Here is a 15175-nt window from a genome sequence, read left to right on the forward strand (position 1 = left end):
AAAACAAAAATAAAAAGCAGCAGCAGCACCTATATACTATCAGCCATCACAAGTAGGGTGAAAGTCACTGAATACATTTCAATAAATTGAGGGAAAATGGATTACCTTTTGTGTCTATTTTAAATGTTTCTGCTGATCTTGAGAGGATTAAAGAAGGAATTTGTTCCAATGTACCTTAAACTCTTATGCAAACAGAACTCTGAAACTGCAATACACATTTATAGTCAAAGACAATACTTTGTTTTTAAGAAGAGCAGCACACAATGTAACTGCAAAAGAATCTCTCTCTCTCTCTCTCTCACACACACACACACACACACACACACACACACACACACAAAGCCAGACAATGCTAAGTTCCAATGAAGAATTCTTGTAATTACGAGGTACATTATAATAATCACTGTCAGGTATACTTGTCTCCACAGTGTGTGATTCCTTAGAAGATTGAAACATTCTCTTCCTCACTGCCTACTCCCTCTTCCCTGGTGTTTCATCTTTTCCACTGCTCCTTACCACTCACACCAAATTACTCACTTATTGATCATTGTGCAAAGACTACAGTCAAAGAGGGAGAGAAAAAAAGGAGGGGGGAATGGGAAGAAAAAGAGAGAGAGAGAGAGAGAGAGAGAGAGAGAAGGAAATTGAATATTATGCACTTGGATATCTCTTTCAAAAACAATTCTTTTAAAAAAATGAAGTCTAGGACAAGAATAAGCATTATTTTTCAATGGATGAGCCTTGGGAAGATCAGGAATAGGTGTTAAACGAAGACGGAGTGGCATTCATTTGTTCAGTGCACTGAAATCTACTGAATAGCTACTGTGGTATAAGGCATGGAGCTAAGTAGTGGCATTTGGGAAAATGGAGGTTATGAGAGCTGCTTCCCAGGCAGAATGGGAAATTACAATTCACTGAATGGTAAGTTTTTATGTTGCTACCAAAATCCATAACTAGAAGGATGTACAGTGATAACAAATATTCCTTCTGTTCAGTTGAGTATTTTCCCCTTGAACTATTCTTTTGCCAAGCTTCATGACACTATGTGCTCTTGTAGTTATGTGTTTGTTTGTTTGCTTGCTTTTACATCTTAACCTGCTTTGCAGGTTTGGGCCTTGGTCTATTATGTAAATGTTGGTGCTCTCTAGGGTTCTAGCCTAGGCTTTCATTTTGTGTGGTTCTTCCTACTTCTCCTGAGTGTTCATTTGCTCCTGGGACTGTTATCATCGTCTACATGTTATGGACACTATATCTGCTGACATCAAATTGTGCACATCTTCTTCAAACCCCTTGGAGCTCCAGAGTTATGTGAAACTTGCCCAACCCACTCCGTAACACCACCACCTGGGTATTTCAAACAGCAAAAATTAAACTACTCAGCTTCCTCCCTCCAGTGATTAGCACGACCACCCATGAAGTTGTTCAATCAAGAATCCCAAGAGTCATTCTGAACTCTAAACTCTTACTTCCAATCTCAAAGTTGCACTGCTTTGTTATAGTCTAAAATATATTAAGAAACTAACACTCTTTTTCAGGCCTCCTGCCGCTACTCAATCCAGGACACCAACATCTCTTGCTAAGATTCTCAAAAATATCTCTTAATTGCTCCACCTGGCTTATAGCATAATCAGTTCATGCACACTTGTATTCGCAAACAATTTGGTTCTCAAACAAAAGCATTTGGCAAAATTGTGCTTTTGTTTGCAAACTCTGCATCAGGTGACAAACATGACTGCTGACGCTTTTCCCAAACAAACACAAACGTGGTCATCTTGTCCAGAATCATAGAACAAATTACTGTGGTGAACCGAGGCACTACAGTATTTCCCACTTTACAGCCAGTTACCTATTCGAAATGCAGATTTGATCATATTGTTCTCTTGCATCAAACTCTTCTCTGGTTTTGCGCATACTAAAGTCCAGACTCCTTTATGACAGTTTAGACCTCTGCAGACTTTATAAAATCCTGGTTTGCTTCTCCTCAGATATTATAGTCTACTATAATAAACTTCCTCTAGTTCTTTAAATAGGAAATTTTTTTTTTTAATTATAACCCTTCCCATATCCTTCCCAGTGCCTAAACTTTTCTTAGCCTCACCCCAGACTTCTGTAGGTAAGTCCTAGTTACCGTTTAAACAATGCCTTCCTTAGGGAAGTCTACTTGGATTGCCACTATATCCCAGTTCAACCTATCCGCATGCAACTTAATCCTACTTCCCATCCAAGAAACCTACTCTTACTGTCAACAAACAAGGATAATGTTCTTATATGACCCCCCAGGAATTTATACAGTCCCTCTAATAGAATTTTCAGTATTTGATTACAAATAGTCTTTACCACTAACTCTAGTACAGAGGGTCAGAAGTACTACAGGATCCACAGCTTGCCTCTGGGTCCTTAGCACCTGTACTACACTGCCATGCACAATGTTATTGCTCAATCAATGTGTGTTCAATGAATAAACAGAGGACTTTCATTACAGGAAAGTGGGAGAGTTTAGGGATAAATAAAACACACAGAGCTTTTTATTACAGGAAACTGGGAGAGGGTTAGAGGTAAATAATATACTCCCTACCTTTCTTAAGAAGAGTAACATTAAATGCAGAATATCTGTTCTACATAATTGTAAGATGATAATGAGTAAATAAAATCGACTCTACTTTGGATACATGAGGATTTGCTAACGTTGCAAATTGGAATTAAATGTTTAGGTCTCCCTTCTGGGATAATCTAATACACACTAAACACTTCTGGAAGACAGTTTTATGATTTCATATTACAGGTGAAAAAACAGGCACGGCAAAGTTAATTGAGTAACCCAAGGTTACCCAGTGAATCAGAGGCAGAGCTGGGACTTAAGACTCAAGGTTGTTAGCCTCCAATCTCTACTGGTATCATTTTTTTTTGAAACTGTTTTGTTCCTTCCTCCCCCAAAGAACTATTGTATTATTTTAAGAATTCAGGGATGTAGCTCAGCAGAACAGCACCTGCCTGGCAAGTGTGAGGCCTTCAGTTCGATCCCTAGTACCAAAAGAAAAAAAAAGAAGTCAAACTACATAATTTAATAGCCTTCTCCAAACTATCACCTATCCTATTTATATTTGAATACGGAATCTATATTCTAAATAGATTCATGCACTTTTTCATGGATTTTTTTCTCCTACTCTTTAATAATAAAGGCTATTTTTGTAATGTGCCCCTGAACTCCTATTCCTCTGAAAAACATCAGCTCTCTGCATTTTTACTGGAGTGTTGGCATCAGATGTTGACCACCACTATAAAGTGCTAACATGTAACTCTTTGTGTGTAGGATATCACACTATATAGTCTACATCTATAAACAAGCATTGCTAGTTAGCTGTTGCAGTCTATGGCATTGTGGTGGACACATGGGTAAAAATGCTGCCAATATTTAATAAACATTTGAGAAACCAAATAGGCTATTACATTTAATGGGGTTACTGATTACAGTATTTGTATTGTGAGAGAAATAAGCTCCGAACTAGCCGTGTTGTCATTTCAAAAAGCTAGATACATAGTCAAAAAATATATTTATATGTATATATTTATATGTAGTCCTCTAGGGCCAATGGCAATCACAACATGTAACCAAAATATCTCAAAAATACTTTGTTCTCTTCTCAATATACACACTGAGTATATATAGAATTTTCCTTTTTGCAATAAGCACTGCTAATATTAATTTCACAGAGATTGGGAGGGCAGTACACACTTAAGATTTTCCCTGGCTTCACAATGGATCAATTAGTATACTTCCTTTTTATACATGAATATAGCACAAAATATTAAAAACAACTTAATCTATACAAAACTGTAGTTAATGTTTACCACTTTTAGGCATACATAGAACTGCACTACCTCTGCATTTTCAGATGAATTATATCATTTTCTTTTCATGGACATACCATCAAATATAAAGTCTCCAATTACAAAATATTTCCCTTGTTCTTTTGGCTTTACTTGACCCATTACTCATTCAACAGAAGCAAACATTTTTCTTCTCAAAGCACTCAAGCCAGTTCACTGTATCAGTCTCTGGTCCAGCCTTACAGTTTCAGGCCCATGAAGAACTTTAATGCCCAAAGTATTTACTATTCTTAATCTCCAGCATGACATTAAGTGAATTGGTTCTGTCATGTGAGTATAACCGATTGTTTCCCCTAATAAAGAAAGACACTTGATTTACACACTCATAAGTTAGCCCAATGTGAAAGAGAGAACTTCTGTCAGACATCAACTTAACATCAATTGCTCATACCATGAAAATGTCAATTAAACTTCTAGCCGAATCTTTCAAATACTATTTTCCAAGAAATGTGCATACTTCCAGGGTAAATTGAGAGGCTGTACCAGGTAAATGTTAAACTCCATGTAAGCGCTAACATTCCTGGTTGGTCATGAGTAGATGTCAACTACGGAGTAGAACACATTTGACTTTTGCTTGGAAATGCAGACTGCATGAATTCATCCTCATTCATCAGCCATGTTTTGGGAAGATGACTTTGCTACCTTTATTTCCTAATGCTAAAGCTACTCTTATACTACATCAAGGAATAAGGGTTCCTTTCAAGAGTCATCTAGACGCTTAGTTGGCTCCCTACTTTAGATTATAGGTGATCTCAAAGATACCTAAAGGAAGCAAATTCCAACTTCAGTTTTCAAGTTTTGACATAGTATTTTTTACCCCATTTTCTGTAATAGTCTCAATGTGACAATAATGAAGGATAACGGGGGCGGCGGGGGGAGATGTTTCAATTCCACAGATACTTGCTTGATCAGAGAATTTACTTTACCTGCAGAGATTCCATTTCTTCATCTTTTCTTTGGGTCTCTTCCAGCAGATCTACAAAAATAAAACAAAACATCTATGAAAATGTAACTATGGGTACCTTTTATCAGCAAATGCAATTCAGTCAGTAGCCTGTAGAAACTGTTACCTGGAAAGAAGAGAATTTGATGTAGAAGTGTAAGAAACAATATTTTCTTGTTTTTTGATTTTTTTTTTTCCAATGCCCTAGGATTCCATCTGTTGCGATGCAGACCACACCAAATGAAAGCTACTTGAGAAGCTTTGGGAGGTCTCAGGTTTAGGAGAGGCACCACAGGATGATAACACATCAATTACACATCCAAAATTATGCCAATATTTTGGGAATTTAGTTCAATACTCATATAACTCAAAAATAAAAAAAAAATTTCCTTATAAAAAGGAAGATTTTCTTTTAAAAGAAAAATTCAAAACAAACCATTTGCCTTTAAAATAAACCACCACACCAAGTTCTACCCCTAGAGTCAATTTTTATAACCAAATTTAAACACCCTGGAATAATGACTGCTATTAATGGATGTGGAGCACCGCCTCAACTGTAAAGTCATACTAATTATCATTTCACACTGAGAGGGTGGGAGCATTGAAGCTATCTCTAACGAAGACTTTGGCATCATTTCAGAGAAACTAGTGGCTGGAAGGAAAGGCAGTCAACTGAAGAGGGATTTCTCTTAATGCATACATACAATCATGGTGTCTCAGGGTCCTACATTAATTTATGAACTGGCTATAAAGGAAAATGATTTGGCAAGCAGAATTTTCTGCCTACAGCGATACCACCCTGTGCTATGATCTTATTAGATCTCACAAACCTAAAGAATGCTAGGCTGAATCAGAACTTGGATGAAAACTGGCTGGAAACACCGACAGCGGTGCACATTAGTATTAGCATTTGCCTTACTATGATTCATGTAGCTTACCAAGAGGCTGTGCTGCATAAAAGGAAAATACAACTTACAGAAACCTAATATGTAACCCAGAAAGATAAATCCAAATGCTTTTAGCACTGCTACATTAGATACATCAGGAAGCAGAAATATAATGGGTAGGAAAGTCACACTGGTAGATGTCATAACTCGGCAGGCAATGCACTGAAACGTCAGCCCTAGAAGAGTATAGAACTGATGGTAAAAATACTTTGAGAATGCACAGCTAAGGCTATAATGAAGTGGCAAGCAACACCCACAAGACACAATGTCCTACCACTAAAGATTAGAATTAGGTTTTCTTCTTTGTCCCTTGGAGAAATTAACTTTGCCTCTCTAAACCAACCATAATTAGTTAAGTCAATAATGACAGAGGAACATGCTGATGTTTTAGAGTATACTTCTAAGGGCCATCTGGTTGGCATATCAGATTCTTTGGTTAAAAGGTATATAAACAAACTTGGGGTAAATTAGACTATATAAGTGTCCTCAATCATTCCTTTCCCTACGAGCTTGTTCACTGCATTGGGACGTTGCAGCTCCTTCCATCTAGATGTCATGCACATCTGCTTCTTTGCATCTGACATCTAGGCTGGTTTCCTGACTTGATTCAGTGGACAGAATATAGCAGCAAGAACATGTGCCAATGTGAACAAACCTTCAAGAAGCTTTGAAGAATTTTACTTCCCACTTGGATCCTTGTTATTACCATACGAACAATCCACTAGGTAAAAAGAGAGGCATGGCCCACAACTCTTCCCACCCCTGCTACCATAAAGGTTGCCCTGCTGACAGCCAGCAATCGAGCAGACCAGAGGTGACCAGCTGACCTGTAGGTGTCTACACATGACTCAGAAGGAAGCTCAACTATATCAGATAAGCTTCCCAGCTAAGCCCAGGGCCAACACCAACTCACTGATAATGAACTTAACACATGAAATGTGGGGATGTTCTGGTACCAAGAAGTTGCCAGCTGATAGGAGTAAGTTGCTAACTCAATATGAAGCATTTAGAATGTATTTAAGAATAATTTACAAGTACATGGAGAAAGAGGATCCAGACTCTACAGAGAGTAACAACTAGAACAGGCCTGGGTAGGAAGGGCTCTAGGTAGCATTAACAAGGGAATAGATTTAATACAGCGCACATAATTTATAGGATTATTTTATAATATTCATCCAAAAGAGCCAAATGCAGAAAAGTGCAGGAGATCTGTCCATACACTAGAGACCCAAAGAATCTAGCTGAAGGCCTGGATCCCAAGGCAATGTCCTGCATGAGTCTAGGTGGAGGCCTAGAGCCCATGGCAATGTCTTATCCAAGTCTATATCAAGGATCTGCACTGGGAAGGCCCAAAGGTCAGTAGCAGTGGAGGCTAGAAGTCTGCACCAGCAGGGCAAAGGATCTGTGCCAGGAGGCTGAGGGATCTGCACTGGAGCCAGGAAGGTGTTCTTACACTCAAATAAGAACCAGAGCTCCCCCGAAAAGAATCACAGCCATCCACAGCAATAGCAAGGACCTGAGCTCCTCAGACAATGAGAACAGCAGAGTTCCTATCAGGAAAACCAGTGTGACAAGCTTCTCCAGGAGAATCAACATCATACCATCTTCCCCTCCAGTTTTCCTTTTATGCTGTTGGCAACAATCCTCGGGTGGACCTTCCATACCCTGAACCACGCTGATTCAGTTCAGCTGGGTGTTACAAGCTGACCATTAGTTAATCCATCACAACTTCTAGTCTTTAGATTGCTCTACTTAAAAGGAAATTCTGAGACTGACTAAGATCCTTGCTTAGATCTCTTGCTTACTGCTTAGCTGAGAAACATGGAGTATTTTCAGTGATAATCCCAAAAGGACTGAACTAGGAACAGAAAGACAATATTCCACATGCAAAATCAGGGTATTAATAATAAGAGAAGGAAAGATGAATGCCAGATAGGTCAAAATATAGATGCCTATTTCAATGTGTTTCAGTAAACTCTGTCTTTAGCCCAACTCTCTTCAATACTCATGATATATAAGATTGCTGCTTTATCTCTAGGAGGATGTGACCATCCTGTTTTACTACTTCTGGACACTGGGAATTCTCCGAGCTGGGCTCTTTTAAAGAATCGAACTGTTTAATGGTGCAGCGGAACCAGAGGGAGGTATAGTGTGGCCCATCATCCATACAAGAAAACTAAACTTGTTCCTTCCGAGTCAAGTTGGTATGGCAAACACAAAACATCTTAAAGTTATTGAATAAATAATAGATACTGGGTCTCTCACACAACTAAACACAACTCACTCATCTGAGGAAATACAGATATGAGGAAGGTCAGTCTATTATTCCTTTTGAAACCTTCTTGTTCTTCTCTGTGTAATTCCTGTGAAACTTTCACTGATTGGGCCTAACTAACATGTCCTGCTACTTAAACAGGTCAAGAACCAGGACGGTGAGTAAACCATCTACCTACCACCCTGCTGCTTTCAAGGCTGTATTTTCCAGTACGGCATTGGAACTTGCTAAACAGTAAAGCTGGCAAAAAAAGAAGTCAGAGATAAGAAACAGAGAAAGAGTTGGTTGAGGACTGTATCTAATAAAACTCACAAAACTCCTGGATTTCTAACCAATTCATCTCTTTTCTTTTGATTAAATTAGCTTTAGGTCTTTAAAAGAATCTCTGGGAGTACAGTTGTACTAAATCTTCTTATGTTCAGAAAACTAGAGAACTCAGTGTTGAGAAGAACTTTCTGGTTAACACTGAAATGTTTCATTCCACAATAAACAACAATGAGAGGCTCAAGGAAAGTGAATGGTTTGCCTGAGATTACCTTTAGTACTAAAGCCACATCTCCTATCTTGTACTCTATCTAACACAACATGCTCTCACTTGTACCACTCAGTAATTAATTACACCCTTCTTCATACTGTCACTTCAAAAAAAATACATGTGTACATTCCTCAGACTTGCTTTAGGAGTTCTCTGATGTCCAAACCAGGGCTTCCATGTCTCCCTAACTGCTAGCTTTGGCACTCAGATTCCAGAATTCCCTTAACCACCAATATGACTGCTCACTTGTTAGGTACCTTGTTCGGGTGCATGCATTTGAAATGATGAACAGAGTTATTAACCTTTGATGATGAAATATGGCTACTGGGCATTTCGGAGAAGCACTGCTCTACTGCAAACAGGTGCAAACCAAGTGAATAGACCTGAGTCCTCTAGATAGCTGACATGAAATAATGTCATGACAGCTGAGCATGATTAGCATCCCTTGTTACAATAAGCAATTTTGTTTGTTCTTACAAACCTTAGAACATATGATCAGCATGGAAAAAGCTGGAGGAGTGCTATGCTCCCTTACTTACCACTGGTATGTTCATGTTTTCCTTTATTATTCTCTGGTTTGCTGTTTAATACAAACAGCAATTCAACTGCCACGCAAATTGCTGTGGCTAAATGTGCTTCCATCAACATTTGTTAATGAAAGATTTCTGGTGAAAAGGGCACCAGCCCTGTGTACTTTCCTTGGATTGGCTCCAGTTCTGAAAGGTACTGATACTAACTTATTATGACATACAGTCATTAAAGAGAAAATACTCCACACTAAAAAAGCAGGACACTATATATGACAACTGCAGAATCTGGTTGTTTTGTTGCACTTTGCTTGTTTCTCACACATGTAGCGTAATATATCATGACCATTTTTTTTGCTAAGACAGTTTTGCATCACTTCTTCTGCAGTCTTTCCATCCAGGGGTCTGGCTATTTAAGAAGGTTTAATATTTTTATGTTGTTTCTGGTTTCTGATAGCCAAGGACACAGATAAGTGGTTTCTTTATGTGTTTGTCTGAGTGTACATGAACAACACACCCATCTAGAAATTTGACCCTTCGTATAAATATTGAGGATCAACTTCAGAAAGGTCTATTTTTTCCTTTAATCTTTACTACAAAACAACTCACCCACAGGCCAGCTGATAATGGCCAGAAAGTCACAGCAACAGGGGTTCCAGATACAGCAACGTTTACAACGGGGCAGAACACCATTGGCAACAGAACATGTTGAATTAATGACTGCGGTTTAGAAAAGAGCATTTAGATTCTGGCTCTACAGCTCACTTAGTAATTCAGTACTCCCTTTCAATGTTATTCTATGTGTTCTGAGATTTACTAGAAAGAATAGATAATATAAATTCTAAAAGAGCTCAATATTTAAAAAAATAAATTTGTGCATTCCTCTATGTGGGTAACAGTCATAGCATAATGAAATCAATCAAACAAAACAGTACTATATCATCCGTAAGCGGTCATAAATAATGGGCTTATTAGCTTTCCAGAGCTACATTCCTAAAGCTCAAGACACTGATCACATGGACTGAACAATGTTAAGTTTTGTTTTTCCTTCCTTGACTATCTATTTATTGGAATCATTAGCATTTTAGGGACAAAAGGTAACATATAAATAATGCAGTTCCAAGTATTAATCCTTTTAAAAGAAGTACAATTCCAATTTACAAGTAAAATACATGTTATCTGGTGTATTTGCAAATAAGTAATTATAAAAGCTACAAGGGAGCTGTTTCAGCGGGAGCAGAAGTAGACTGGGGACCAGCCTGCCACACTTCCCTCGTTAACTGACATAGACTCTTGTAGTACGACAGAGCTAGAAAGCTCAAATTATACTGAGTTTTTGGTTTGTTTTTTTTTTAATACCCACTGATCTAATCTAAACCCTTCCCATACCATGGATGAAGTACACAAATCTCAGTCCAGGGCTTTTGTACTGGACCAGGGTCCAGAATGTTTTTCCCCCCACAATACAATGCCTACCTTCCTTTGCTTTTTAAGATGTATTGAGATAACATAGTATTCGAAGTTTTACCATACAGGCTTGTGTATTTTTTAATGTCTTCCAAAACTTCATTACAGCACATGTGTAACATCAAGAGTCTGTGCGGCCTGCAGTTACTAGCAGAACACATAAAATTTCCTCAACTCTGAGACAGTATCAAATGACATGGGTCTCATAGAAAGCAAAGACCTGGACACTTGAGAGGCTACTGTCTTAGGAAGGCATGTCCAACATATCTCACTTAAAACTGCAACAAAAACTTCCTTTCAATGAAAGACTGTTGAATAGTTTCTCAGTTTACTATAACATTGGTCAGCAAATAATTGCTTTCCCTATTTCATTATACTAGTAAAGGTAAATGAAATAATAGGAATATAATAATATGACTATAGTGGCTTACATATCTCAAGAAGAATGAAATAGAGTCAACCCTCCCTATCATCAGTTCCCCATCCATGGATTCAACCAATTATGGACTGAGAATATTCTCTTGAAAAGTAGATTTATGGGCTGGGCATGGTGGCACACACCTGTAATCATAGCACTTGGGAGGCTGGGACAGGAAAGTCCCTGCAAATGCAAGGCCAGCCTGGACTACAAAGTGAGTTCAAGGCCAACTTGCCCTACATAGTGAGAACTTGACTCAAAGAAAGAAAGAAAGAAAGAAAGAAAGAAAGAAAGAAAGAAAGAAAGAAAGAAAGAAAGAAAAGAGGTTAATTTATATTGAATACCTACAGACTTGTTTTCTTATCATTGTTCCCTAAACAATACTATATAACAACTATTTACATAGCATTTACATTGCATAAGATATTGTAAGTAATCCACAGATGATTTAAAGCATGCACATAGGCTATAATCAAAAACTACACCATTTTATATAAGAGTCTTCAGTATTCTTGGATTTTGGTATCCATGGGAACCAGTCCCAGTGGATACCAAGGGACAAGCACACATGCTAAACCCTTCAAATAGTATCTGGTAAACAGTAAGAATTATTTGTGTTAGTTTACACTATTATTTTTAAAAGTCACCTTTAAATATCCATTCTAAAATTAGGAAAGTGTGTGATAAAGAATCAGTTGTAATTTTAAACAAAAACGCAAAAGAAACCTCCTACTACTGCCTTTAGACTTCACCTCTGACAGGTAGCTACATCATTTAGCACTCTGCCATATCTACTGCCACCCACTGGCACATGTTTGGATATACTACAATGAGTTAAGGGTTTTCTCATCAGGCTTCACCACAGAAAACACACAGGCTAAAAAGAAGAACAACATTCAAAAAGTATAGCTATCCCTTGTGGTTTGTCTCAGACGCTGAAACAACATACTGGTCTACAGAGGAGCTTGACTGGTCTAACAAATAAAAGGTTTATAGTCCACTGTCTGTCTTGGTAAAATATCCAAATACAGGTACTCGTGTTTTTATTTAATGTTAATTTCTTTCTGGTGAAACTTTCCATTTGGACAACTGTAGAGAAAAAAAAATATCTCTTGACCACAGAACTGCTACAGTTCAGAAAACAGCACAAAAATCTACGCCATTCCACCTTGTTCTTAGGCCTGGTAGGGAGAAACAAGAAGTTATAAAATGCAAGTTTTGGGGGCTGGGGATTTAGCTCAGCAGCACAGCACCTGCCTGGCAAGCGCAAGGTCATGAGTTTGATTCCTGGTACCGGAAAACAAAACAAAACAAAACAAAAAAATAAAATAAAATAAAATGCAAGTTCAGAGTGTCAACTACTTTGGGATGGCAGGCACTTCTATGAGCACCAAGAGGAGAGAAAGAATGTGTTTATCACATAAGAAATCACAGTCTAAATTGGCCAATAGCTGTCTTTTTGTCACATTTAGTCAAAAATACTACATGTGACAGAAAGTTTGGAAATGGGCAAGAGAAATGTAGTCTCTTGTAAATACTGTTTTAAGAATAAGTTTCATACGCTTAAATCCAACCATCAAATCATGTTTCTTCCTGCATGCACCACTTCTGAATTATGTTAATCTAATAGAAAGTTTGGCTTATATGTGAATTCCATAGGTTAGAAGGTACTTTATCCTGAAATATGCTCTGATTCTAAACACAGAAGGTGCAACTGGGTATGCACAATTGGCTTTATACAGAGCCTGTGTATTTGACTTGTTTTTGATCATCTCTTTCTTATAGAAGGTATAAAAAGTCTTGCTGCTTTCTTGATGTACTAACTACTGAACCTGATCTAGGCTTCTTAAGCGTTCCAGATTCCTAGGTCTATTCCGGATCAAAACTATTATTGTTTTATAAACATCTCTGAAGTGGAACACTGGTATGTATGGTGTACAGTGCACTCAGCATTGCTTAATGTCAAACACCAGCTGCATCTCCTTTGACATACACGCAGCATGGCCCACTGTGCATCACAGCCGGAAACAGAGGCAAACTTCTCAAGACCTCCATAAACATTAGTGTTTCCTTTACACTTTGACCTAGCACTTTGATATATGCCTTTAGGAAAGTGAATGATGATAGAGATGGTTTTTAGCGTACATATGATATATACATAAAAACAAAACATTTGACAGCAAAGTGGATGTGACAAAATTTTAAAGCTTAAATACTGCATTTTAAAATGTGGTTGACCAAGGAAACCTCAAACTACTAAAACAAATCCAAGGTCAAGAATTTTATATTCAATGATTTCCCTACCCTCTTCCACAATTTGATACAATTTTAAAGATTAGGTATCACAGCTCCTCTTATTCAAAGTGTTTCGGCTTTAGTGTGCAGGGAGCAAACACCTCACAGCTACATTTGAAAGGAGAGGTTTTAGGCTCATGGTTTCAGAAACTCAAACCCATGCTCAGCTGGCTCCAAAGCAAAGACATCATGATGGAAATGGGAACAACCTGCTCACTTCATGGCAGCTGAAAAACAGAGCACAGAACACCAGCCAGAGGGACGCACTGCTAAGGTCCCGCCCCGGGGGTGCACTTCCAACTGCGCCCCACCGCCTATCAGCATGTTTAGCGATGCACCTCAGTAGATGAATCCACTGATGGGGTGACAATTAAGACGCACTGATATAGGACCTTTTCACAAAATATTATCTTCTCACTCGGTGGACTGTCAAAAAAAAAAAAAAACCATTTTAAAATCATTATAGAATTTCAAAAACATTACTGTCATTTTATTCTGCGTGGATAGATTATTTAAGCTTTTTGTCTCAATCTCCTTAATGATAAAGCCTGGAAACACAATGACTCTTGATCTACTTTACAATGTAGCTCTAAGGAATAAAAGGGAGTAAAAACATGCAAATTAATGTTGTAAATCAAGTGACTTTAAAAATATTGAAACTATTCTAAATTTAATTTTTTTACAACATATACATATTTTGATTTTTTTTAACTTTACAGAGAGAAAAAACAATATAGAATTTCAAAACAAGATGACAGGACACTAACAATGGTTATTATATTGCATATTGTTATCTTCAAAGTAGTTGCTCAGATTACAAGACACAGCATGCAAAATTGATCAAACAATGTAATCATTAGCTGTTCCTTTCAATGAATAGAAATTAGTAGTACAATTATCTTAGCTCTCTCTCGTGTGTGTGTGTGTGTGTGTACCCCCAGCTTCCTTTTCTCCTTTTCCCCATCCCAGTTGTTCTTTCCTTTTGAGCAGTTCCTTTCCCTTTCCCAATGTCTACTGTACCTTCTGGATTTTACTTACACTTTGAGTTTCTTATACAATATGGAGCTTTTTACACTTTGAGTTTCTTATACAATATGGAGCCAAAACAATCAAAAGGCATTTTGAGCAAAACTCACAATGGACACTGACGGCTCTGAAAGTGGAAGGAGGAGGACACAAATGCAGCCACTGGAAACTGTAAAGGGCAAAAACCCAGATTCTCCCCAAGAGCCACCTGACAGGTGTGGAGCCCTGCTCCCCTCCAGGTGTGAAAGAAAATGCATTTGTGTTCGTTTAAGTCACTAAGTTTGTGATAATTTACTTACAGCAACATTAGGATCCTACTGTACCTTAGAAGTTTCACTAAATGATACACTGCACCAAGGGGAAATTTAAGGACACACTCTCAACCCACAATGACAGGACTGGGTGGGTGATCAAAGGGTAGCCCACATGGTTTACGGCATGCCACACAGGATGCGCATAATTCACTGAAAGCCTTGTGAAAATACCCGGGACAAACCTGGACAGCAAAAATGAGGCCCCAATGGGTGTTATGGTTGATACATTGTGTCAACTTGGGGATTCTAGAGGTTTGGCTAAGTGAGTCAGCAGGATCCAGGGTGCTTACTTTGTATACATCCTGAGCCTGTGGAAGAGGAGGGCATGGAGATTATGTGAGAGCTGCACGCCCCTTAGGTGGGGGTAGCCTGTTTACAATGTAAGGCAGGGAGAGAAGCTGATTGCCGCCATTCCTCTGTTTTGCTCTGGCAGTTTGCTGTCTGGCTGCCATTCCCCCCTTGCTCTTGTTGCTTTGTTATCTTCTGCCTCGGAGCCAGCCAAGTATGGACTGAAACCTCCACAAACTGTAAGCTAAATAA

General features: G+C 38.3%; 1 protein-coding gene across 1 annotated transcript in view; it reads right to left on the reverse strand.

Moving 5' to 3' along the window:
- Window positions 1–15175, reverse strand: part of Cep128 (centrosomal protein 128kDa) — a 407188-nt gene that overhangs the window by 69121 nt on the left and 322892 nt on the right. The window contains exon 20 of the mRNA XM_005390234.2: window positions 4815–4864. Within this exon, the coding sequence (XP_005390291.1) occupies window positions 4815–4864 (50 nt within the window). The remainder of the gene's footprint in view (window positions 1–4814; window positions 4865–15175) is intronic.

The sequence above is a fragment of the Chinchilla lanigera genome, unplaced genomic scaffold (genome assembly GCF_000276665.1).
Source record: "Chinchilla lanigera isolate Chin_1 unplaced genomic scaffold, ChiLan1.0 scaffold00037, whole genome shotgun sequence".
Taxonomy (NCBI): Eukaryota; Metazoa; Chordata; class Mammalia; order Rodentia; family Chinchillidae; genus Chinchilla; species Chinchilla lanigera.